This window comes from Apostichopus japonicus, chromosome 17 (genome assembly GCF_037975245.1).
Source record: "Apostichopus japonicus isolate 1M-3 chromosome 17, ASM3797524v1, whole genome shotgun sequence".
NCBI classification, from domain to species: Eukaryota; Metazoa; Echinodermata; class Holothuroidea; order Aspidochirotida; family Stichopodidae; genus Apostichopus; species Apostichopus japonicus.
The window spans coordinates 16,278,138-16,304,921 of record NC_092577.1 but is presented as its reverse complement, the minus strand read 5'-3'; the positions used below and the strand labels follow the sequence as shown (position 1 = coordinate 16,304,921).

General features: G+C 37.5%; 1 protein-coding gene across 2 annotated transcripts; it reads right to left on the bottom strand.

The window, feature by feature from the left end:
* Positions 1-9,047: 9,047 nt before the first annotated feature.
* LOC139984692 (uncharacterized) lies at positions 9,048-22,784 on the bottom strand. 2 transcript variants are annotated; one of them, XM_071998702.1, is made up of 14 exons: positions 21,036-22,051; positions 19,864-20,859; positions 19,098-19,206; positions 18,749-18,969; positions 17,149-17,316; positions 16,531-16,667; positions 15,161-15,266; positions 14,490-14,573; positions 13,263-13,443; positions 12,521-12,613; positions 11,914-11,991; positions 11,235-11,301; positions 10,379-10,447; positions 9,048-9,807 (listed from the first exon to the last, which is right to left on the bottom strand). In XM_071998702.1, the coding sequence occupies exons 2-14, from the start codon at positions 20,335-20,337 to the stop codon at positions 9,432-9,434; spliced, it is 2,163 nt and encodes a 720-aa protein (XP_071854803.1). In that variant the 5' UTR covers positions 20,338-20,859; positions 21,036-22,051; the 3' UTR covers positions 9,048-9,431. The 2 variants fall into 2 exon arrangements, with proteins under 2 accessions (XP_071854803.1, XP_071854802.1); XM_071998701.1 differs by lacking the exon at positions 21,036-22,051 and adding an exon at positions 22,058-22,784 and having other exon boundaries at positions 9,049-9,807; positions 19,864-20,343.
* Between the last annotated feature and the right edge of the window lie 4,000 nt (positions 22,785-26,784).

Genomic DNA, 26,784 nt, shown 5'->3' with positions numbered 1-26,784 from the left:
AAATAGTTTTTTTTTCAACGGTAGTAGCTATAATAACCCTAAGCAAGGACGCCAGCGCCGACGTCAACATTTGAGTAGCTTTTTTACCACCTTAGGTCATTGACGGCGGAACTGGGGGGGGGGGGCTTGGGGGGCTCGGCCCCCCAATGAAAAAGTTGAGGGGGCAAATGCATGATAAGCCCCCCCCCCATTATATACCAAGGCTCCGAAACGTGCATCTGCCCATTTTTCAATGCATACTTGTCGATATGTCCGATGCACACGGATACTATATAGGTGTAATAATTTTAGTAATCGCTGGGGGGACCCTCGGCCCGTCCCCTAGCTATACACCACATTGTCACCCCAACCGCGTCTTCACGCCCCGTGAAAAGTGGAAGCAGTGAGCGCAACACAACTTCGTCTTAGGCCAATGACTTGCCTCATTTAAGCCAGTTCTCCAACATTCCCGAAGGATATATCCTTCTAATGGTAGCACAATTCCCATGGATATATCCTTCAGGGACATTTCCTTCTAATTGGAGATGTATCTTTCGTAGGGTATATCCTTCTAACGTGCCTTAAGTGTGATAACAAAACACATTATTAGCATTTCACCTGTACTGTATAGGGTACATGCATTCGTGACAGTGCTTCGTTCATAGAAATTTGTTAGCAACTACACATGGTTTTGGAATAACCCATTTGTTGACATTAAGAAATGCTTTCAGTTTTTTCTTATGACATTTATTTAATTATTGCATTTAATTGCAAGTAGTAATTTACTACACTCAAAAACGTCTTTGCGAGTACACTACTAGCAATAGCTACTCTCTTAACTTACACCATCCAATATACAAATTACAATGTTTTTACAGATTTTTACGTGAAATCTTAGAAATTGCAGACTTGAGACCCATATTTTAGGGCTAGGTATTCGCAGCATAAAACACTCGGGAAGTGCCGTTTCCGGCCATCTGGGGGTTTGAAAAACCCAAATTTTTTTTGTACGCTCCGCGCCAACCGTTGGTGGCGCTCCGCTTAGATAGTCTCCACAAATTAGCCCCCCCCCCCAATAATTTTCCCGTTCCGCCGCTCCTGCCTAAGGTCAAATCAGACAAAGTTAAAATCGATGGAGAGCCCCATCTGTGACCTTTCATCACCGGATGTCCCGTTTCCACAGGTTTTGATGTAGCATGACGTCACATCGACCCACTTTTTGACATGTATGTACCCATATCTCAGCCATGAAAAATTCGATCGTTTCCAAAATAGCACCAATGGATTCAGCATGTCCGAAACTATCAAGAACAGTATTTACATGTATTTTGCGCCATTTATAATTTCTGACGTCATTGGTGGGGGCGCTATTTTCGGCGAAAAATTCAAATTCACCCAATTTGCTCGAAATTCCAGATTTTGTCAAAAGTAATAATTAGACATTATATAAACGTCGTTTTGTTCTGTTCCGGTCTTTATTTTTTTTTATTTATTTTTTTAAATATTTTCTCATAAATACTTTATTTAGGCCGCCATTTTGTCAAATTTTGATGAAAATTTTTGAAATTCACAGAATCAATAGAACAAGTCTCGACATATTTTTGCTGGTTTTAAAAAGGCAATCGGTCATCAACTTTTGTAATAATCGTCAATATTGCGTTTGTTAACGTCACTTCCGGTCAGAATAAAATAGCCACAAAAACGGAACTTATTTTGTACAGACTAAAGCGATGAGTCTCCAGTGTGAGTTACAGGTCGATAGATTATTCCTCCGGTCTCAGAAACGGACCCCTAGGTAAAAATTTGAAACGCCCTCATTCCGGAAGTAAACAACTTGAAAGAAGTTTAAGATCATCACATGATAGCACGCATCGAGTTACATCACAACACCAATTTGTGTCCCGAAAAACCATATCATGTAAACACAGGAGTCGAATATGCTAACCCTAAGCTAACCCTAGCTAACCCTAGGGGTTGGGGTTAACTTTGAGTGGCAGCCATCTTGGATTAGTATGACCTAAGGTCAAAAAAAAACTTTTTGACCATTTTTGATGGTCCGACTTATTAAATCCGATAAAAAATTAAAAAATTTGATGAGTCAAATTTTTGACCTCTGATTGACCTTTGACCCGATGACCTCATGGCCAAAATTTCTCAGGTGACCATTCCTTATGACATCACACGTCATCGTTGCAAGTTTCGTGGAAATCGGTCACTCTCACGATCTTTGACCTTTTTTTGAAGAAACAACATTTTAACCTTTGACCCCCTATAACACATGAACCGGAAGTGACATATACTTGCCCTTTGCATATGTCAGTGCCCTATTGACCCTAAACATCCACAAGAAATTTGGAGGTCAAAGGTCAAAATTTACGATTTTCAACTTTAACCCTAGGGTAGTCATTTCACAAAATAAATATAAGAGTAGTATACTAAGTCACTTGCATTTTTTGGCTGTAATAAAAAGTCATGTGACCGAAAGTGACCCAAGCTTCGAGGGGGTGTCCTATTACATGAGTTCCACCCTTTGACCAAAAAATGGACCTATGGATCCCCCACTTTTGGAGATAGAACAAAAAATTGGACACTTTGGACCTAGAAATTGACGACCGGGATCTAGGTACATATTACGTTACATATTTTTATGGTCACTTCCGGTGAACAATTTTTATGAATTTTTCAGTTTGGGTCACTCTACTCGCCAAGGCGCATCTTATAAAATAAAATAAAAGTTTTGTGGCAAAAATATTTGGGTGGGGACTGACGGAAAAAATAATTGGTCAGTTCATGTTGGCTGGGACAAAACAGTTGTTGCTTCAATATTTTATGTATACTGTGAAGAAAGGCCAAATTTTTACCAGACCATTGCCCAGTAAACATTTTGACGTCGGATCGACGTCGGGCTTAGGTCCAGATGGTCGGTTAAACGTTGGTGTCCGACATAAGTGCTAGTTGAGAGGTCGGATTGACGTCCCAAATTAATCCTTTCACTATTAGACGTCCTAACGACGGCGGATGGACGTTTGTTAATATCGTAGTTATATAAAGGTAGTCTTTTCGACGTCGGATGACAGCCCTTTGATATACGTCGCGTTTTAATGGTCCATCCGACGCCGAAATGACCTATTATAATAGACCTATAATAAAAAGTTCGTTGGATCGACGTCGTTTTAACTACGGACAGGACACGTCGCACTGAAAACGTCCCTCCGACGCTCAAACGACCAGTCAGAAGAGCCTTATCATAAACGATATACCACCACCGCATATCCTCACAAACACAACCACATCCCCGACTACGTATTTATAACACTTCCGTAGACAAATGTGCGTCGGCAGCGCTTTCATCTTCTGCTGAGCGAACGTGAAAGAGGAATGTCAGTTTTCTTTTTATGCGCTGTGCAAGACTATGGAAGCGCAGAAGGGACATTGCATTGAAAAGTTACCGACTTTTCTAAACCACAAACAACGGTAAATTGTCGAGTTAACGAGACGATAACGTGATAAAATTCACAAACTTGGTATTGAATGTTGTTAATTTATTAATTTTCTGTAATTTGCTGAGTCGCACACTGAGTTGCTACTATCTCAAAAATTACAGAAGTCGGAAACTGTTGACGAGATAAAGTATCTCGTTCAAGTTTCTGCAAATTGGCAGGTTACCAACTTTAACAAAACTACAAATATATGAAAAATGTTGAGATGGTAACGTGATTCTAGAAATTGCCGTATTGACCGTACAACCGACGGATCTCGTCAACGGATTTATTTTCTGTAATTTGAAGAGTGCCAAACTTTTTCAAAGAAAGTCGGGAAATTAACAAGAAAATTACTCTTCAATGATTTGCCGAATTGCACTACACTAATCTCGCGAACATAGCGTTATATAATTGAGTTGAATTTTGGTTACTCCATAGTGGAATTCAGTGTTGTTTTTTTAATAATATTTACGAGTTGTAATTGTGCAACACGACACTTTTACGGTGTTCATAAGGGGACATTTCTCACACATTATAGAATAACACAACTTCTTGACAAAAATCGTAGTTCTGTCGAGATACTGACGCTTTCTTGACATGTCTGTCAAAATGCATATACCATTGGTTTAATTCTAGGTAGACTCTGGGCCACTGTATAGCCATGTAGTGCCCCCCCCCCCCACACACACAGAAACACTCATTCATAGGGAGTTTCATCCTCCATTTCCGGTCACAATCTATTTGTTTGTTAATTTGGTGTGGGCGTTAGGGCTGTTGCCACGGCAACTCAAATTTAAATTGGAATTAATGTAAACAACATAAAAACAGTACGACTCTTTCATACCGTTTTATAATGTTGGAAAGACGTCCAATAAAAGTCATTTCAATGTATACCGAAGAGTCGGCCAAACGTCGGATCAACGAATATTGGACAGTTTCATCGACGTCTAATCGACGTCGACATTGACTGTTGGAAAGACGTCCAATGAATGTCGTTTGTACGGTACACCGAAGAGTCAGCCAAACGTCGGACGTCTGAATCGCCGTCGAATCGACGTTGCGCCACTTTGCAAACGGGAACGCGGGAGACGTCGGTCCGACCATTTCACGCGACCCAAACCCAACGTCGATCCGACGTCAAAATATTTACTGGGTGGGACCCCCCATATCTCCTAAAGCTGAAGCAGATATTAACATGGCCGTTGCACATTTGTTCTCCTGGGCACAGATTACCTCATTTTATGTCCTTTGGGCGGATGTTATTTTTGGTAAATTTTCACTCCGCAAAATTACCTCATTCTACACTCGGGGACGTACAATTTTACACTTTTCAATGCAAAACACCATTTTAGCATAAATAGAGTCATATTACCAATTACCTTCCCCAAAAAGATAACTACACTATGGTATTCTTGTGGTTTTGTTTGGCCAAAAGGTTTGGTCGCAAAAAGCGTCTATGTTTATCTTATCTGGTAGTTCTCGGGAACACGCTGATCACAAGTCTTAAGTTTATTTTTGTATACCGTGTTGACTGGGGACGGCCCGTTCCCAAAACCGACATTGGCCCATAGGTCATGCCATAAATAGCCCAAACGGTCCCTTTTGTTTATGGAGGCCCTGAAAGGGAATCCGATGTTTATTATTGCATACTGTGTTGACTGGGGGCATTGCAGTCCCAAAACCCATGTACTCTCGTAAATATGAAAATTAAGTGTGGTGAATGGATGTGTAAAAGCATCCAAAAGAGGAAACAAATACCAACAAAGTGATTTCCTCCATTGTATTCTTTACTATACATATTGGCTTTCATCAATGCAATATTCAATTGAAACATGAAACAAAATCATGATTTAAATTAATTAAAATGACCAATCGTATCTTAGCATGAAATGGAAATAGAGTAGTCAATAGGGTACTGCAGTTGGTTGTTACACTCAATTTCTTTGAGAGGAATTTAAATGGTATAAATTTTTCGTGGTATGGATGATAAGATACGCAAAATTACATCGCATGTTTGCATATGACTGCATGATATATATTGTACAGGTATGAACACTTTTCTCAAGTCCATTATACCATACACTATCAGCATTCAAGAAGAGATACCTACTTTGTTATCCGTTCCCATCACAAAAGCCACTTAATATGTGGGTATAGATGAATATCTGATGGCCAAAAAAGTATGTACCAATAACAAATAATAACCCACATTGACATACATGCTGCTGCTCTGCACAACACTGCCATATTTCAAATTATGGTTAAAACTTGTTCAAACAAACCTTCCATCACATTCTTTGGAAGAGCAAAATTTTGCAAGACTATAGGCTTACAGTAGCTCTTGACTTCTTCTCATACATTCCCATTACTCCAAACCAAGGGCGGCGGAAGCACTTTTAATCTGGGGGGCACCAACGTCGAAGGGCACTTTGCAGAAATTCGATTGGACTGATGCAGCCTGATATTTAGTACCCTTTATAACTCTTATTGTATTATCTTATTTGCGTATACACATCAATCCATCAATGCCACCCCCCCCCCTCCCCTCAAGGAACCAATGCATACTAGCACTGCAGTATCTAATGTGCAAATTGGGAAACAAGGAAAAAGACAAAATGAGGTGAAATCATTATAAAGTCCAAGTCCCTGCACACGCGATGGATACATGCATGAAAGCAAATGAAATATGTCAAAATACTGAAAGAAAAGCAATTTTCTATGTGTTTTTTTCAATGGTTAAACTGATATCATTATGATCATTATTATTGTAACAACTTTCCCAATAATTATAACCAATTTGGAAGGGTTATAACACGGCAAATGATTGTATGTTATTGGCATGCGATGTAATAACAACGCATGCCTATATGATATGCACATTAACATGTTGAACGCATGCGAAGCGCGTGAAAAATTTTGGTAATATTTTTCGGGCAAGTAGTTACAGCCCCCCAAATCAAATTGGGCTCCTACGCCTGTGGTAGTAAACAATTAAAACTTCCCGAAATATTTCATTCGACGTGGGTTTCGCTTTGTACACTCTTTTTTTATTTAGAAATTTTTATGTAGAAAAAAGGGCACATTTTTAATCTGAGGAAAAGTGGGGGGCACGTGCCCCATGTGTCCCCCCCCCCCTGGTTCCGCCGCCCATGCTCCAAACATATGACTTAAAACAATTACTCGAAATACCTCACCAGCAAACGAAAACTTAAAACTGTTGTGACTAACAGAATGGGTACACTTGAGAATAAACTCCAGTCAGGGATTCCCTATAACACCTGCTACAAGCATAAACAAAGCTTGTCCTCCCACCACATTCTTCACAGATGTTGACAATAGATTCCCATTCAAAATTCCACCTAACTGACCGCAAATTCAGAGAGAAACTAATGGCAGGCAATTCTAGAAAAGGGGAAAGGTAGCATATGCCCATGATATGCCCCAATGGCTTCCACACTAAATCCCAAAAGTAATACGGTCTCTAAGTCTAGATAGAAGGTCTCACTAGCTTAAACGCTACCCATCACTGGATAGCTGACAAGATGGCCTTTCATGGCACTATCAATTTTCCATATCATGACCATGTAGATGTTTGCTATGTGAGCCAGTGAAGTTTTCGTCACTTGTAAACAAACCTAATCACTCAGTAGTAAACAGTTTTCGAAGGCTGCTCCTGGGAGGCCTAAAGGGGTCTAAAATTGCCTCAATTGACCCAAGTTTTATACCAAATATATGACCATTCAAGCTCTTCAACATGAGCCACAACCAGATTATCATTGATATCTAAAAGGATGTTCTCCTACTGCATTTTGGCACTTTTCCTGACGGAGAACATACGGGTGGATTTATATAGACTCTTATAGGAGTAGGACCTTAAGAAACACTACTATTACTTTTTACACTTATTGCTGGCCCAACCTTAGAAGTGCCAGTAACGATGTCTGTTAAAGCAGCATTTTGCGTCCTTTTCTATGATTTTTCTTAACCTCACTGACTCCACTATGCCATAACAACATAAATAACTAGCTTTACTAATTAAACCTCACTTCAAATGGGGGCATAAAAGTCTAAAAAACATTTCAACTTTGTTTATCTCCAAGATATTTTCCATTGGGATCCCAATAAACCTCGGCCATAATATGAATATTTAAACACTATGAACGTCATTGACCAATGTGTAATATAACACCATGCTTGATTTGTGTACAGTCTATATGGCAGTTTCACCAGGGAGTTCCATAACAACTCCCTGGTTGTACCAATTAACGCAAAGACTTTAATCTATTTTTAGCAACGGCTCATAACTAAACCTGCATCTCTGATTGGTTGAATTCAAACTGGTGGGTTTGGGGGAACTGTATGCGGTTAATTTTAAGCGTGGGCTTTGTCGTGGACAATTTTCTCATTATCTGCAAATATCCTTAATTACTGGCCAATTAACGTTGTTGGCAGGGAAAAACTTGGCTAATATCTTAGTTTGTTCTTTTGTAATTGTTATATGTAAAAAACTCGATGGACAAGAAAGTAGAAAATGGCGACCAAACGAAAATGCTGCTTTAAAGAAATCCACACTTTTAATAAGACTTTTTTGCCACTGCCCACTTCTTTACATCTCAAGGTTATTAGTCTCTGTGTGTTACATAATCAATACCAAGCATAACAAAGGAAAGGAGTGTGAAAAAGCCACTTGCACAGCCTTTCTTTCAATCCGTATATTTGTATGTAGGTCAGTCAACACATAAGTACCCAAAACTATGGCCAAATAACTTTATTGTACTCCTAAATTTATAGACTAATAACATTGAAAGGTAAAGAAGTGAGCAGTGTAGAAAATGAATGGAAGCGTAACTAAAGGGGTAGATTTCCAAACACAGAATGTGTGATCCACAATTATAAGGATGATAATTCATCATCTGACAAAGTATCATCCTCTATTGCTTCAATTAGCTCATCCAGGGCTGTGTCATCATCGTCTTCTGCATTGATGATGGGCATGTCCATTTCTTCAGAGACCTCGCAATTCCTGACCCATGACACAGATGGAACTATTGTAGGTTCATCCATGGGTGGAATAGCTACCTTGTCCTTGAATAGGGAGTACACCATGTATAGATCATGGTGTGCTTTACTTAATTGCAAACCTAATATGGATCTCTCACCTGCACTGAGAGAATCCTTCTTTAAGGTCTCATTAATGTGCTGCCACTTTGAATTGAGACTGTCATGTAGTTGTAGCATTTCAGCCTTCAGCATGGCCACTTCGTCTTCACTGTGCTGCACCCTGTGCAAAGCATCAGTCAGGATTCGCTTCACATGTACAGGGATGTAGCTGTCAGTAGGGCATCGGTTTGGGAATAGACATTCCCAGAACCTGGATTTTACATCAAAGGCCTCTTCTACTATAATGGTATTTGGGAAATCTATGGATGGCAATTCGGTGGTGTTGCTATTGTATGATGCCACTGCTTTCTTCAGTTTTGATGATACAGTCTTCACCTGTTGAAATAGAAACAATTGTCATTTTCTACTTCCATATTTACTATCACATTTATTCGAGGTATGCCCCATAGGTAAAATTGATAACTTTCCATCAGTGCATGCTTTCAAGTGGACACAAGTGCAAACATAAGACACAAGTAGGACCAAAATTATAAATAAAACAGGAAAAAAGTGGGATTTTATAGACCAAAAACTAACCCAAAATTGGACTGTTGCTGGTTTTCACAAGTAGTTTTCATCGATAATCACAAATGTTGACATCATGATATGACTCTTAATTATAGATTTTTTTCTATGCTCACATGTCATTATTTTTTTTTTGGAGTGGTGGAAAGGAAAAACAGTATAAGTAAGAGGAAGCACTGTTAAATAAAAACATACAGTGTGATGCATCTTGTGAAGCATGAAGAGGGAACATTTCAGACCCATTTTAGTCATGAACTTGCTGTAATTGGTAGTTTTGTATCAGATTCAACATGTTTTGGGGAATGTGCGAGAAGCGCTGTAATTTAATACCTCCTGTGAATACAAGGTGACAACTAGTGCAGCCAACACGTGTATAACAAGCAACATCTGCATCATGCTCACAGTTGACAGCGAGTTGAAATGTACAATATATGCTTGCTGTGATTTAACAGAAAGAAAATGCATGCTTTCATGGCAACACATACCAGCATACTTTTGTTTCATGAGCAAAAGAAACCATCTCTCCACTGCCATTGTGTGTATTTGATTCAAATTTGATACACGCTTTCTGTCTTCTGTTCTCCGGAGAGAATCAAGATACACGCTATCAGTCCTTCCCCATCGTGTGCCACTCTCCATCAACTTAAGCTGTTCATTCATACTGAAATCAAAGAGAAAATAGAATAAAACAGTCAATAACCAGTTCAATATTTTCATAATCGACAAGTTGTGAACTGTTGGGTGAGCTTCAGGGTCAAGCAAACAAGTACACCAAAGGTGTATAGAGGCTAATAAAAGGAATGTTTTCTGCACCATAACAACAACAGCTATATAATGACCATTAAATGATATAGACTGAACACAACCCCCCCCCCCCCCCCAATAAAACAAAAGACTTTTGATGTTGACCTGATACACCAAGTTGCCTGAAAAGCCAATCATCTTTAATATTTTGACATCAAATTAGCCCGAAATCTATACCAGATGAATTTCCAATTATTATCATCAAATGTTCATTATGTTCATTAGGGTTCCTGAAGGCATACCAATGTTTCATACTTTGACTTGAAATAGTCCATGATGAATTCCAAATTGGTTTTTATATAACTATTCACACAAGCAGAATTAATGATATTTACAGCTGTTAACTTAAAGTAGCAAAGAATTAGCAGCATCACTTCTTTGGTTTTCATAGCAAGTAATAAATGCAATGAGTAAGACAAAATCTGTACCTTGAAACTTTGCGTAATAGAATCTGCATGTGATGGCTATTTGTCCTTGTGTCCTTTTCAATTTCATCACTAGAAAAACAGACAAATCATTTAGTTAAATAGAATTAGAGAGGGTAATACACTAATGCCATGTTCAAATGCTGTAACTGTATGAGGCTAGGTGGTTCATTGCCTGAAGCAAAGCACTGAACTGTATACCTCAAGGGTACTTGTCCAATATGAAAGCATCAACTGACTGCAGCCAGGCACAAGTATTGTTTATACAACACATTGACACAGTGTCACCATTTAAACTTATGTGAAATTGTCATTTCTCTTTCCAATCAATAAAAAATAAAAACAACTTGCATTTCATTACAGTACTCACAAGGGACATGTATACAAACAAGTTGTGTCTTATTTTACAGTACTCACAAGGGATATATACAAACCAACTTTGAAATTTAAATTTTTTGTTTTCATGATTATCAAATTACAACTCTTGTTACTTTTAGTGATTATTGATCCAAACCAAAAACAACAGCAGCAAAGAACTACATACATATATGCACCAAAAAAAACACAGACACACACACACATACAGGCACGCACACGCATACTATACGTAACAGCTTACTGGTGGAATTGTTTTGCTATGTGTACAAGTGATGAATTGGAAGAATACGTTAATTATCATAAATCAACATTTTTTCATCAATGCAACTTCCAGCAGCATTTGGCATGAGGGGTAGACTATTAATTGACTTTTAATATACCATTCAAATCCTTTATGACTGACTATACTGGACCTAATTTAGTATCTTAGAAAGTATCAAATTGTTGCATGCATTGCATTAATATGAAGATTCTAACTTACCAGAGGTTATAATATGTACGGAGATGGATGGCATAAGTTTCTTGTGGGGTTAGATTGTGGCCAGTTGCTGGAAAAGAATTGATATTCGAGTTAGATATACACAGCCATGGCATGCGCAACAGTTGAAAGGCATTTGCCCCAAGTACAGCATATCAGGAAAAGAGTTTCTCAATATTACAAAATGCAAGAGGTGAAATCCTTGGTGTCATTATCATACTACCCAAAATGTCCTAAACTAGTATATGACTACATTTACTGTATGCATTCATTTAAGCAGTTTTTCTAATAGGCCTTGGCTTATACCTTCACCATTGAAGTTTGCAAATATTATCTTGGAACTTTGATTCTCAATTGCTACCTCATTTGGGGTAATTTGCAATAAGCATCCATACACTTTTTCAGTGGAGGACTAAAGCCGTAGGCATATACACTTGATCCATTGTTCCCACCATGACAAAGTCTGTTGATTTAGGCCCAAAACTATACAATTGGCCACTATGCCAACTCATTAGGTCTCAACTTGTAAAACAGATATAGGGCTATCACAGATCAACAGGCCATGTTCATTCCAAATTGTGCTGCGATGAGTCCACAAGCTAGGGATCAGAACAATCAGTGAAATACACACAAATTTACAAGTAAAACTTTTGTAATAAAGAACATAAATATGGTTGATTACCCAAAGCCTGAACAGAGGATGGTGTTGACTTCTCTGTGATCCATTGCTTGATATCATCTTCTGTGATTGGTGAGAGCGCTACCAAATAAAGGGCAAAAGGTACTTGTAAATAATAGTGCAGTTATATTTATCAAAACCAGACCATCAATGATGCAGTTAGCAATGATGCAATTAAAGATAATACCAAGTATGGCACTGGCAAAATACATTTCATATCATTCAATGACAACTGGGCCAGAACAGGATCAATTCCATTTCAACAAGTAATTTCAGCATTTTTCTGAAATGACCCATATGGCACACAGATGACCTTTATCTTTGAATTCCTTTAACACCCATGCAGGAGATCCTTCTAAACATCATGATTTAGAAACATCCCTACAGGTCCTCTGTTGTGATTTCTAAAGAATCACCACGTCCTCGGAAGAATTCTATCGTATGGGGTATTGTTAAGGTTAGGGTACTGTACGTGGATTTGAACAATGGAAAATACAATGGGGTCCTCGGTTGGAATGTAATACAAACATGTGTGCGTGTGTGTGTGTATATATAAAAATATATATATATATATATATATATATATATATATATATATATATATACTCACCATGGGTTTGGTTGGATAATGCATCAGCCAGTTCCTTCTTAGAAGTTTTCAGTGACTCCTCAGCACGTTTACTTCTTTGCAAGATAATGTTACCTGAAATGAAACAAATGGCCAACAAATATCTTATTAGATCAGGATGCACCATCTGCCTATTGTGCTATCATAGAAATGTGGAACCATTTAGATTTCCAAATTGCCGCCCACTACGCCCATCAACATCATCGCAAACATAACTCAAGAAAATATGCAGGACCTTCATCATCACAAAAAATTTTAATCTAATTTCAGTGAAAAAAGGGTTTTGATCACTTTAAATTGTTCACTGAATATTTTGTTTACATTTGTGACAATTGGACTGAATATGAACTTATGTCGAATTTGAAATGTTCCAAATATTTGCAATTGTCACTGTGGGATGGCTTTTATACCTTGTATGTACTACTATGATGAAGCCACAACTGTATTAGTCAGGCCCACGAATGGCACTGTACAGTATAAGATACCAAAGTTTCACTTGCATTCTTTGTTCAAGTTTTAATGAGAATTAAGAAAAAAAGAGAAAGAATGGTCACAGAGAATATTTGTATTCTCCTGAAAGTGGTTCCAGATCAGATGTGGAATCATCGAGATGAGATTTGTGTCAATTTCTCTTAAAAGCACCAAGATTAAATATGGAAACTAATCTACAAGAACACAATCAAAGTATTTGTAAAAGAGAGTATTACAGCCGAAAGAGACTTACCCATGGTTTTGATTTTTTTCTTAGAATAATGCAGAAGAGCTTCTGTTATGGCATCTATTCTGTTTGATGCAGACATCTCTTTGGTACTTCTGCTGAAGTTGCGGAGGAATGACCAAAGGCGTTCAACTTGTTCTCCATCACTGAGCGCAAATCCTTCTACTCTTCTAGTGCTGTAGATCATCTTAAGAAACACAAGTTCAAGAAATGGGAACACTAAATGTACATATGGTCAAGTTTGTACACATATGTATACACACCTTTGGAAATTCTTACACCTTAATACTCAGAAGAGTAATAGTTTGACGTATAGCCTTAGATCTTTTGAATATAACTTGAATAAATCGTACCTTAATTGTTAGTTGTTCCAATTTGATTTGTGTGTTTATATTACTAGTATAGATTGTAATACTTCTGTCTGTACTTTCGAAGGGAGTGTATTATTGAAAAAGCACCAGGAAGTTTATTTTCCTACTTCTTCACTTCATGTATTACTTTCTTCTTTCTCCCTTTATTGTAAATGTTCTGATGTTCTATTCTGCTGTGTTCAATCATAAGTTAGTTACCTGATGGTTGCCATAAAGTAAATGTGCATGACACTTAGTAATATAGAAATAGATACTCAAAAACATTTGCTTTGGACAAGAAATTGTGGGATTTATGCATAATGGTAATTCCAACAGGTGGACAAATTTGAAAAAGATATCATTAACACCGATAATTTTAAAGTATTTCTAATAGCATAATGTCTATACATTATCAAAAACATAGCTTTGAAAAAAATAAACATATGTGCTGAAAGAAAAAAGCATGGAAGTCAATTTTCAGCAAAATTGACATTGACATTCATAACAGGACAGATCTGGAAATTCATTTCTAGTAATTGGTGACTACATACACAACATGGGACTCCTTCAAGGAACAAAGAAGTCTGAAAGCCATTTAATGACTGAAATATTATTCCAACATGAAGAATTAAAATGTGAAATCACTACACAGGAAGTACCCAGTCATATATTTTAACTTTTGCTTCTAACCATTTTACAGTTTCTTATATACAATAATGACTTATACAACCAGGAATGATAAACCAATCATGTGATATAGCTTTTTTGTGTGATATACAGTGCATTTCTTTCACTAAAAATATTTTTCACAATCAAATTAATTCACTCTAGCAGCCTACAGTACACTAGTTAAAGTTATGGTAAACTCATCAGCTCTTATTACCTGGCATGACGGTTTGTGGCCATAAATGTGAAAGGCAGGCACTGCAAGAGAAATTTTTGAAAGGAGCTCAGTTTGCCCAGTCTTCTGCGAAAAGAAAAAGGAAAGGCATGTCATTTTACACCAAAAAGACAAACTAGAGCACCATTGTGTTGTGCATAGCTTGTACAGACATGATTCTTACAGCATTCCACATATGCCATAAAACTAATGACATGTATACAATCCCTATCATTTGGTGAACATTTCATCAACTTCCATCTGAGCATGCATGCATATTTGGAATAGTATAATTTAAACACCTCTGAGTAGATTTTATCTATATATACCACTGATCCAAAATTAAGCCTATAATTCAATGACGACTGGTTTTGTGAGTCCATTGGTATGTGTCAGTCTCAAGTTAGCAATACAATATATAAATACAAAATAATTAGCAATGCAGTACTGTTATGACAGACACTCAATAGTGTGCCAGCATGCTGTCCATTTGTGCTAAAGATATTATGAAATTATAATTAATTATGGTATTTCTTCCTTCAGCATACCAAACCAACCACATATTGCCAAACAAGTTCAAGTTAGGTTATACTGAGTCTCAAACTTTATATCTGAAGATGCCTATTAAAACAGGCAAACAGACACAACTATAGGCTCTTCTTATTACAAATTACCTTGAGGTGGGCTGCCAACATGCATGCAATATCATAGAGCACGTAGTGTTTTGTTGTTGGGGACTCAGCTATCAAATGACGGATGAGGTACACAGCATTTCCAATTCTAAGAAACAAACATATTGGAACAATGTACTTTCATGAAATATGATTATCGTCCTGTGTTGTGGAAACACAAAATCAAAAATGCATGAGTACCAAAAAGAGCATCAATGGTGCAATACTCATTTCACTCCACCATTAAATGAGTTCAGCTGTTGTAGCATTATTATATTTGAGCAACATTAATGTATCCCTATCATCTTCAGGGAAAAATACTTCTTTTTCCATGCAATGACCAAAGTATGACCCATTTAAGAATGTCTACTCCATATTCCCAAACAAAATTTACAGTGACTACCACAGCATTTAATGACAAACCACCCCTCAATGATAGAGCATGCAATCTGTTGGAGAAGATGCATCTTCATGGCCTTTCTTCAGACAATGACCTCTAATGATCTTTAGATAATGACATAATCCCACACTTCCTGAACACCCTCACGGAAGTACTATACAAGCATTATCATGACAGACTCAAATATAGAATTTGTACGAGGAGAATCTGCAATGTGTGTTTTCAATAAATTCACCAACCCATACATCGCCCTTAACACTTAAGTTGCTGTGGATACTGTCATAACATATAACTATCAACATTGTCCAATTTAAACTGTGTGAGAAGATACTTTTTTGTGTTTGTTATGATATGATGTTCTTTAAGTTTGACATGGAATTCATTAAAACATTCAACAGCCTCTCATCTGATCAGCATTGTGATCAAGTTCTCAGATGACCCAACATTCTATTTTGTATTTTATCAATTTGATTACAATTTTGTACTTAGTGGACATCCATCGCAATAGATTAATTAGCACACTTGCTGGCATGAGCTACACACACATTGGTTGCTTCTTCTTTTATACTTAAAAATTTCAGAAGAATGTCACATTTGATCTAGTTTTCATCAAACTTTGACATAATGTCACAATCTTTTTTCATGAGCATTAAGTTTGTGCCTACAGAAGGGGATTGCTGTATTCATGGTTTGATGAATTGATATTTCTATACTGACTTAGAAACAATTATTAAATGTAGAGAAAAGTTATAAGCTATATGGGACATGAAACAATGGAGACACCCCAGTTTTCCCTGGTGAAGATTAATGTGAACCTAATATAAACAAGGCACAGCTGGCACATATATCTCCAAGTAATACTTGAAGTATCTTCAATAGCACTAGCAGATATAGTTTTGAGTTGTTCAATGTCATTCAGGTCATCAACAAATCATGTTCAAGAATCTGCTTCAAGAGATACAGATAAACTTACTGCTCGCCTTGCTTCAAATTAAAAAAGAAAAGAGGCATTTCATGCCGACACACAGCACCAAATAGACCTGTCTCATCTATCTGTCCAGAAGTTTTGTCTGTGTGGATCAGGCTTCCAGCCTGGAATGAGCTGCAGTTCTGCATATTAAGAAAGAAATGATAATACACATGATGGGTTCATTAGACTATCAATTTGATTTAAAGAAGATGAGAATACTAACTTAGATCGTATTCCAATATGTAGTACTAACAACGGCTGATGCATCCTTTGCAGCAGAGTCCATGATTCTCTTTGTTGAGTGGTTGGGTTTGAGACTTTTGTTGGTGGATATAGTAAGTCATGTAACATGGATTGCCTTATCAAATTGAATGCTTTCATCAACTTACACCTGAGAGATGCTGCAAATCAGGATCGTATCATCAGCACAGATTCTGATTTTTACCAGGCAATGCAATCATTCAACAAAGTTATCCTAAAGTTAACTAAAATGTGAAAAATGCATGCACCCTGGAATCAATAAACATCCTTAAACATCACGCAGTGCATATATGCTGTGCAGATTTATAGATGTACATCTCATTGTTCATGGTGAAACACAGTGATAGTAAACTGACTTACTTGTTCTGTGTTTTTAGCCTGCTTGTATCCTTTAAGGAAAGTGTCAACTTCAGATTGATTTATAAAAAAAGTTTCATTATATCTTGGTGGGGAGTAACTCTCGCCAGACTTCTTCCACCGCTTCAGCCCAAATATTCCATCGAGGCTTACTATCCTCCTCCCTCCTGTCTTTGGGTGAAAACAGAGAAATGAGACTTGCATATGAGATTTTGTATTTTCAGTTTTCTATGACAAACTGCTTGTGATAGTAATAACAATAGGGGAAAAAGAGCTGTGAATTTCTTTTAAGATGCATTTTCTTTCCAAATATGGCTGAGCAGGGCCAATGATGTCGACCATAAACCAGATTACCTTTTGAATTAAAGCATTTTTCTCATCCATAGTTCTTTATTTAATTTTTTATTTCAGATACAACATGATTTTGTGTGATCAAGTGGGATCACATGTGGCACCCTTTAATACGAATGTGTGCCTGGTGTACACAGCTTGTACAAACAAGTCACTAGCTATAAAATCATCATGGTTTAAGAACATATCTCATAGATTACACAAATTTTAGAATTATATCCTCCCTTGAACATGAAATTGAACACCAGATGACATTCTCTGCCAATGAACTGTACAGATTGGTTGTGTATCACATCAGAATGGGAAGAGATAACAATAAAAAGAAGTAACATAAAAGGCACCGAACAGATTGGACCCTCATACAAAACACTTAAAACTTTCTGACAATTGAGAGCTAGCCATACCTTTGGACATGCTGGACATACAGGATGTGATGGATTGCTTGCATCTAAAAACTGTTAGCTGTCAATCTGGCTCAACAGGAACTTAAACTCAGCAAAGCAGTCTCGTGACAGCATTGAGTATGGATTCTTCACCTGCATATGTGTATTGATTGACAATTAAATTCACAATTTTTCTATTACAAGAGGGATTGTAAATTCTTTTAAAGAAACAACCAGAGACTGTGTTTATTCAAAGTATCTTTTGCCTCTATCCAAAATCATAAGACATTATTCACTGATGTACACAATATTTAAATGTACAAAAAAAAACAGTCTACCATGGTATTGCTGACTAAACATGGCCACAAGTTTGTATCATTGTTTGGCCAAAGAGATATCAATCACTGATCATGCAGAACATATCTTGCAACATGAGATATAGATTAAAGTAGGATTCAGATTGTGTCTCATCTGTAAGTCTTGCCTGTATGTATGCCAGTTTACATAAAAAAACATGTATGTTAAATCAACATGCATGGAATATAGTGAGTTGTGTCAATGACTTACACTGCAGAATTTACAATGTAATGCAGAGGCCATAAATAGGTGAGCGTTATGATTCCCTCAGCAGTACAAGTAAATCATACCCCTTTTTGAACATGGTCACAAAACATATAACATAACAATAAACCGATACTGATATCAGAAAGCATTTATCTTTTTGTCATCAATGAGGCAAATCAAGAATTAGCTTCTTAATGACACAAACAAGCATACACACACCCATACATACACGCATACACGCACATACACCCACGCATAAACACACGCATACATACATAAATAAATACCAAAAAGTATTACATTACCAGAGATGGTAAACATGGTGGTGGTATCCAGAACAGAGCATCACACAGGCTTTTCAGGGAAATGTGACACTCCAGTGACATTACCCTCAACCAACACATAAGGTCCCAATGGAAAGCTACCTCTGGTCTGGTTGGTGTTCCTGGCCATAACCTCATGGACACAAGTTGCTTTGTGTCTGGCCAGCAGCCACACAATTTAATTGGGACACAGTGCTGTCGTCCTGTCAGTAAATGGATACAAAGACAAAAACTGTATATATATATGGCATATGTAGCCAACCATAAAGACAAACTTTTCAAACAAATTATTAACCTGAAGAAGAATGTGAACAGTGGAATTAAGTATCACCTTTAATGTCTACAACAACAATTGGACGCTCCTTCTGGGAGCTGCATTGGTGCAGTGCATGAGGCTCCCATGGCTCCTGTTTGATGAAGGCTGGAGAGAAACTTCCATCCTTTACAATAAAAAGGTAAAAAAAAAGGAGTAGCCAATAAGATTCAATTGTTACAAACATCACACATTTTAATCAAAAGAAGACTAAGAATGTCAATTGCATTTTTTAACTCAATTGAATTACTTGACTTCTAAAAAAATACTGAAAATGAACGACAAAGTTGCATGGTGATAATGCCTTTGAAATGATGGTCATAACCAGCTTGAAACACTTAGAGATAGGCATAAAATGTGTGCTCAATTTAAGTTGTGCTTGGAAATTAATGGCAGTGACTTTGTGTATATAAGTGATTACTTGAACATTATCCATTATTAGCCATTTGTTGAAGAGCATGTTGAGTTTGCAGTTACAAGTATAGCACTGAAAATGGCAATATTAGTGTATCAGATGACAGCCTGATACCAGACGTATTATTATTGTACTGTATACGTATCTAGAGGGACAATATTAGTGTACCTCATGACAGCCCATTACAGTGGTGTACATGATAAAAAAGGCTTGCAGAGGGAGGGAGGGGGGGGGGGCAACACTCCCATCTGAAAGGACAAACATATAAACATTATATCACTGGCTATGGAATCACCCAAATACACGATCAAAACATATGTGCCACCAAAAAGAAATTGAGCTTTAAAACTAGACCACTAATGAACAGACCTTCCAAAAGCTAGGAAGGTGGAGCTTTCCCTGGTGTGTAGCCACTGCATGCTTCATGCAAAAGTAGACTGCTGGTCCACAGTCACTGCATCTACAGGTTGGTGAGGAGTTACAACCACTAATGTTGCAGGTTGCAGTGGAAGGTAGCACTTCTGTCCTCACATACTGCGCCAGCAACTCCTCACGTTGTTTAGCCCATGCCTCTTGGCTGGATCGCCTCTTCTCTGCATATGACCTTGTAGCTTGTGGTCTGCTTTCTGCACTGCTAGGTTCATCGCACTCTGGGGGTTGTGGAGCCAAATCACCATCAACAAGGCTATTGAACAGCTCACGGAAGGTTGCCTTCCTCTTCCTCTTCCTGTTCGAATGAACCTTGATCTTCTTGATGCTCACTCGCCCAGTTGGTGTGACATGGACCATCCTTGAAAATTTTGCTGGGCGCTTGCCCAGTTGGGCCTTTGCTTGGTATGACATATGTACCTGAAAAATGAAACACCAGGATTATACTTAGCACTGGAACCATCGGTGGCACAAGTTCTGCCTATCCCTCAAACAAATGTTGCCAGAAGAATTCCTTCACTGTGATTCACATGAACTGTACAACACCATAATTATCATATACAGTAGGGCACCAAATCCAGGCACAGGGGGACAGGCCCTACATTTTGAGCTGAGGATAAACCATTAAACACAAAATTTAATACACCCCCACCCCCCCCCCCCTCACCTTTAATACTTTGCATAACCATCAAAATGTCTCCACATTTCCAAGAGATAACTAACCCTGGAGGTTAAGCAAGAAAAAAAAAATGAACCAAGCAGAATTGCTGTGTGAAAAGCCTCAATAGGTGCTACACATTAACATAATAATAATACGTCAATAGAAACTTCTGTTTGTTAGACTGTAGGCCTTCATTTAATAGTGTACATCCAATGTCATTTGAAGATAATTAAGTACTTTATTCTTGAGCCCAAAATTTGGTTAATTTTCCAGAGCTCCATGCTACAGCATATGGGGAAGAATAAAAAAAAACTTTTCCTTTGGAAAATTTGGTATTTCTGGTTTGTGAATTTGGGAAAAGGGGTTTATTTCTGTCCTTCACTTGGTTTCAAAACAACTTTGTTTGTCATGGCTGCACTGCAGCGATGTCGAAAGGGGTGCCTTTGTCTACCTCAGTAATTAAGAAAGTGGTCAGATGCTGGGGTATACACTCTCGTCTATTGGATGGGGGACATTAAAGGGCCGCCCCGGGAGCAGGAAAGGGAGCGAATTCACACCGCTCAGCTGTCTAATTATCCTCTTAACACCTATTGAAAAGTGAAGGCTTGAAATAAGCCAGTGTTCTAACATGGATAGGGTCTCAAATAAGCTAATGTAAGGCTTCCTGATCCTTGTGTCTCTAAACTAAAAACTTAACTAACCTAACCATCACTTTATGAAACTCGTTCAGGGCGGTTACATCTCTATGTTCCGACGTCTCTATGTTCCGACGTCTCTATGTTCCGACAATTTTTTTGGACTCTAATTTTTTTCACCCAAAGTTTTTAGGACTCAATTTTTTTTGGACCAAAATTGTTGACCAACATGTTTTCAGACCAACTTTTTTAGGACCAAAATTATTTTAGACCAATATATTTTTATGACCAAATTTTTTTTGGACCAAAATTGTTGACCAACATGTTTTCAGACCAACTTTTTTAGGACCAAAATTATTTTAGACCAATATATTTTTATGACCAAATTGTTTTTGGACCAAAATTTTTCACACCAACATGTTTTCGGACCAAATTTTTTTTGGACCAAACTGATTTTGGTCCCAAAAATTTGAGTACAAAGAATTTAGTTTCGGGTCACAAGCACTATATGGGTCATAACAAACCTTGGGCCCTTTTTTCCTGATAAAAAATTTGTTGCGTCCAAAAAATTGTGTCCCCGAAAAAGGTAGGTCAGAAAAATGTTGGTCCAAAAAAATTGAGTCCCCCCAAAAAAATTGGGTCCCCAAAAATTTGTGGCCCAAAAAATTAAGTCCCCAAAAAAAAAAATTTGGTCCGAAAAATGGGGGACCAAAAAGATTAATTGGAAATTAACTAAAGTCAACTAGTTCTGCAACTGCGAGTCAAGTAACATTTACGCCTAACTTAATTAGGCCTAGGCCTAGCTACAGCATGGCCTAGTTTAGTATAACATACTCACATCAACAATTCACAAAATCAGGAGATAACAAGTCACAAAATCTGGTCGATACAGTACACCCTAATAAGCGTATGTTCTTGTTTCGTCAGGCTGCCTTGGGATTCTCGACCATTCGTAAAGCAAATATATTTATACTATAGTTTTGGTAAATTAGCTATGTCACCTGTTGCGTAATACCAGGGTACGGGTTAAACAGCTCATTGCTATTGACTTGGAATTTCTACATACATTTCTACATACATTTCTCATACATTTCTACAAGGTTATTGCCCTATCAATACACATATGTCTAATCGCTACTAACCTTACTGCAAACGTACGAACTGGGTGGATTTGGTATATGATAGATGAATAATTCATGTATTTAAATCCGTTTACCCCGTATTGATAGGCTGTATCATCTTGTAGTGGTGTGCTTTTAAATTTAGCCAAAGGTTATAAAATCGATGTAAAGTAGAGACATGTTGTATTTTCACATAGATAATAGCAACACATTTCCGAATATTCTTGTCAAATGATCACTTAGCTTACATTAAATTGATTCAATTTGAGGGCAATACTTAAAAGAAGATATTTAATATGTATAATTCATTCACCCCGCAACTTGATAAAACGACCCACAACATTCATTCATCGTTTGCTACATAGAGAGGTGCTATTGCGTTCTACGTCACACGTATTATAAGGTCCAGATTATTGAAGCCAGGCAGATGATAGCTGGTTTTCATTATGGGGGGGGGGGGCTTTTTCCTACAACAAAAATAAGCCCTGATCTGAGGGCGATACTTCAAAGGAGAGGGGGGTTGCCTGTTAGACCAGCAATATGCAAATATGTAGGTTAGTGACCACATGCCAAAACATTTATCGTGAGAAAAAGTTGCTCTTAGTAACGAACATGCTTGGTTTGTCCCCAATTTTCGCTGAATCTGGTGGGGCATATATCATTGTTAATCATTTCATGTGAAACTCCTCCCCTGCAGGTACAGTATCATGCATTCCTAATTGTTACGGTGAACTATTTAATATTTTGTGCCACTGTATTTGTGCCACTGTGCCAGCTATTTTGTGCCAGCTGAACTGGGAAGGAAGCGCAAAAGGCCAGTGAACAGACATAATCTGATCAATGTGCTTTTTACGTGACCCGTCATGCGGGATCCAAAACGTCACGGCCAAACGGCACTACCCTACACTCTGCACCCGGCACTCTGACAAACAAAACTCAAGTCAAGCGAGCCAATGAGATCAATGAGATGTGTGCTGGAGATGTGGTACAGGTGCAGAGAAATGGCCATCTGGAGGAGGTGGCTGTTGTTGAGGTTGACCGCTTCAACAGATCGGTGGTGATCGAAAGAAATGATGGAGAAACTGCTACACTCCCAGCCTGTCTTCCGATGGAGCTTCAAGAAGATGGGGAAGAATGTAAATAATCTCATCAGATAAAGGCAAATGGGGTGTTGTTTATGGAAACTTCCCTTTGCGATGTCTAAGTTTTCATTCCTTGCTATAAGCTAAAGAGATGTAAGTTTGCACAGTCATAACCCCATGTATGAGTGTATGTATGTTTGCCGTTGGTTTATGATGCCCACGGTAAGAAATATTCAACTTTAGTTTGTGTGTGTGTACCCACGTACAGAAGGAAACACAGGTGGGCACCATGCTGCGGGATGTTAATCCCTAGTCTTAAATGTGTGCCCTGCTGCATGTGTCAGCACTTACATGCATAGTAGTAAGTGGTAGGCCTGTAATGTAAATTTCTTAAGTTCACAAATCTCTCAAATGATGTTTGTTAGTACTGAATATAATACCTTACCTTTCAAAAGGTCTTCCATAGTGCACTTCAGGAGTTGCAAGTAATGTAAGGGAGTCAGTCAGAGTAATAGGGGTTGTGTGTCAGAAGGTGTCCTTTGTAGCTGGGGTTGGAATTGCAGTCAAGCATGTAATGTTACAGTGTATTTCCATCGACGACTCGGACTTCGTACACAAAAAGCGGCGCCCCTTGTGTACTTGAACTCGCCCTTACCGAAATCCCACATCTGGGCCACATATAAATATCCAGATCTGGCCAGATCGGGAATTTCAATCTGGGCCAGATCTGCTCCAGATCTGGAATTTATATGTGGCCATATAAAAACAATTGGCAGATATAACTTGATATAAAATAAAGTTTTATATGGCCCATATGACATTTTATCTGGTTAAATTGTATTGCATCCATATCTGGTTAAATTATCCTTAATATTAGGGCGACATAAACTATCTGGTTAACAGTGGAAGGTAAAAATACTGTTTAATAGTAAAGCCAAAGATGGTTGTAACACAATTTTTAACACCATTGTACTCAAAAACAAATTATATGACTATTTACCCAAAAGAAAAGAAATAAAAAAATAAATTTCAAGGGAGCAAACATAATATTGCAACATCTTCAGTGGTGCAAAATGAAATGGTCGTGTCTTTACTTCCATAATGATAGCACCCTCGTATATTAGTCAGACAAGTGTTTTGAATGCTAAATTCAAAACATTTACATAACGAAAACTACATTATGTGCAATAATATGCAACCGACCTAAGTCTAGTTGTGTCTCATTGTCATCAGACACAGAAAAGAGGGTTTCACGTAACTTCGCATCAGCCCGCAACTCCAGTCTTCCTAAATCTTTCGATGAAGTAATCTGTTGTATATAGAACATGGAATCACTGATGTCATGGTTTTACCCTTACAAAAAAATCCCACATAAAACCCATAGGAAATCAGCCATTTCCTATAGGAATAAGCAAAATTCTGTGGGATTTACAAGTGTATGTTGGGTTTTCAGGAAAATTCCTACAATTCCTACAAATCCCACATGACTTTTAAATTTATGTGGGATTTTCAGGAAAGTTTGTGGGTTTTTTTTCTACAAATCCCACATTGTTTTGTTATATTCCTATAGGATTGCAAGATTATGTGGGATTTACCTGAAATTCATGTTTTTTTTTATATATAAATCCCACATTCATTTGATTAAACCATGTGGGATTTAAAGTTTATATGTGATTTTCAGCACACTCATGTGGGTTTTTTCCAAATCCCTTATGATTTTGCAGTTTCTGTAATTTTTTTAGGTGCAATGAAAAATTCCCAAATTTTATGAGAGATTAGTTCTTATTAACATGGTTAAATCTCTATGCTCCGACGTCTCTATGTTCCCCCAAAAAATGGTTTGGATCAACATTTTTCGGACCCAATTTTTTCGGACCAACATTTTTTTGGACTCAAATTTTTGGACCAACATTTTTGGGACCAACATGTTTTTCGGAATCCAATTTATAGGACCAAAACTGAGTCCCCAAAAAAAGTCGGTCCGAAAAATTTGGGCCCAAAAAATTAACTTCCTCAAAAAATTTTGTCCGAAAAATTGTTGGTCCAAAATCATGTTGGTCCGAACAAAGTTGCTCCGAAAACATGTTGGTCCAAAAAAAATCGGGTCCAAAAAAATGTTGGTCCGAAAAAGATGTTGGTCCAAACAAATTTTGCTCCTAAAAATTTTCGAGCAAAAAAAATCACGAGTCCAAAATTATTTGCTATTGTCGGAACATAAACAACATAGGGATGTAACCCTTCCTCCGGGATAGGTGATAGTATACGTAGCATACACCTGTATATAGTCTATGAAAGTAAGACGCATGTTGCCAAATCAAGATGAAGATAACAATAATTAATGTTTAAATTATATTATGATTCAATCCTTTCTTATTTATTGTTGTTCAAATTTTATAAAATAAATTGATTGTATTTACAATTTTCAGTGGCACGAAACTCTCAAATTGGAAGGCCTTACAAAATTTTCTCCATTTTTGATAATAAAATTTTGTACGAGGTTTAAGTTGAAGTTTGACTTCAACACCATATTCAATTTAAAAATAGTCGTCTGTATCAACTTATTTGGAAATTTGCTCATTTTAGTCAACACCTCCTGTCGTGTTTACTCTAGTACCAAGGTTTATTGTTTCTGTCAACGGATCTAGTGTTTAAAACAGTTTGGATTCATTATTTCCAGTGATTTGGCCGAGTGCATTTTCCGAATTTCAACTTTCCTGACCTATCGGTAATGTTGTAGTAGCCTATACTATAGCCTACCACTTGCAATTTACGTGGTTCAGTACATTAGTCGTTTTCCTGCAAGAGAAGAAGTGTAAATATGTTGGAAGCTTGCTGGGGACCGAAGAAGATATTAACTGAATAATTGGTATAACTAACGGTGCTTTCAACACACTGTCAAGTATTTTCAAAAGCAAAAACATAAGCATTAACATTTGTGAAAATTTCTAAGCAACTTTCAACTATAACTCACCCAAGAAGGTCTACAGTGAAGAAGAATGGAAGTATTATTATTAACCACCATCATCGGCCTACCTGTTATTCCTTAAACTTGGAGGTAAGACTAAGTTAATTGTTAGGCCACTGGCACTACTATTATGATTAGTGTTATGCTACGCAGTACGTGTAACCGTTGTTAGGCTGGCGTTTTGCAATACACAAGTACAATGACAGTGAGTATAGCCTAAGCTTCTACTGGGTACTGCAGTGCATTCTCAACACCAAACTGTGCATTCTAAACAGCAATTAACATTAGGCTATGTGTGTATTGTACTAGATTGAACAGTGGAACATATTCTTGTAATTGATTCCAAAGAAATGCTGGGACTAAGTCTCAATAGTTTACTTGAAGCCTAGCCTACACT

Excerpts from the sequence above, each read along its gene's own strand:
- LOC139984692 (XM_071998701.1), bottom strand. The coding sequence starts at position 20,337 with ATGTCATACCAAGCAAAGGCCCAACTGGGCAAGCGCCCAGCAAAATTT. Across the intron at positions 17,317-18,748 it reads CACCATGTTTACCATCTCTG|ACAGGAGGGAGGAGGATAGT; the intron begins GTAATGTAATAC and ends TTTCACCCAAAG. Across the intron at positions 12,614-13,262 it reads GAAAAAAATCAAAACCATGG|GTAACATTATCTTGCAAAGA; the intron begins GTAAGTCTCTTT and ends GTTTCATTTCAG.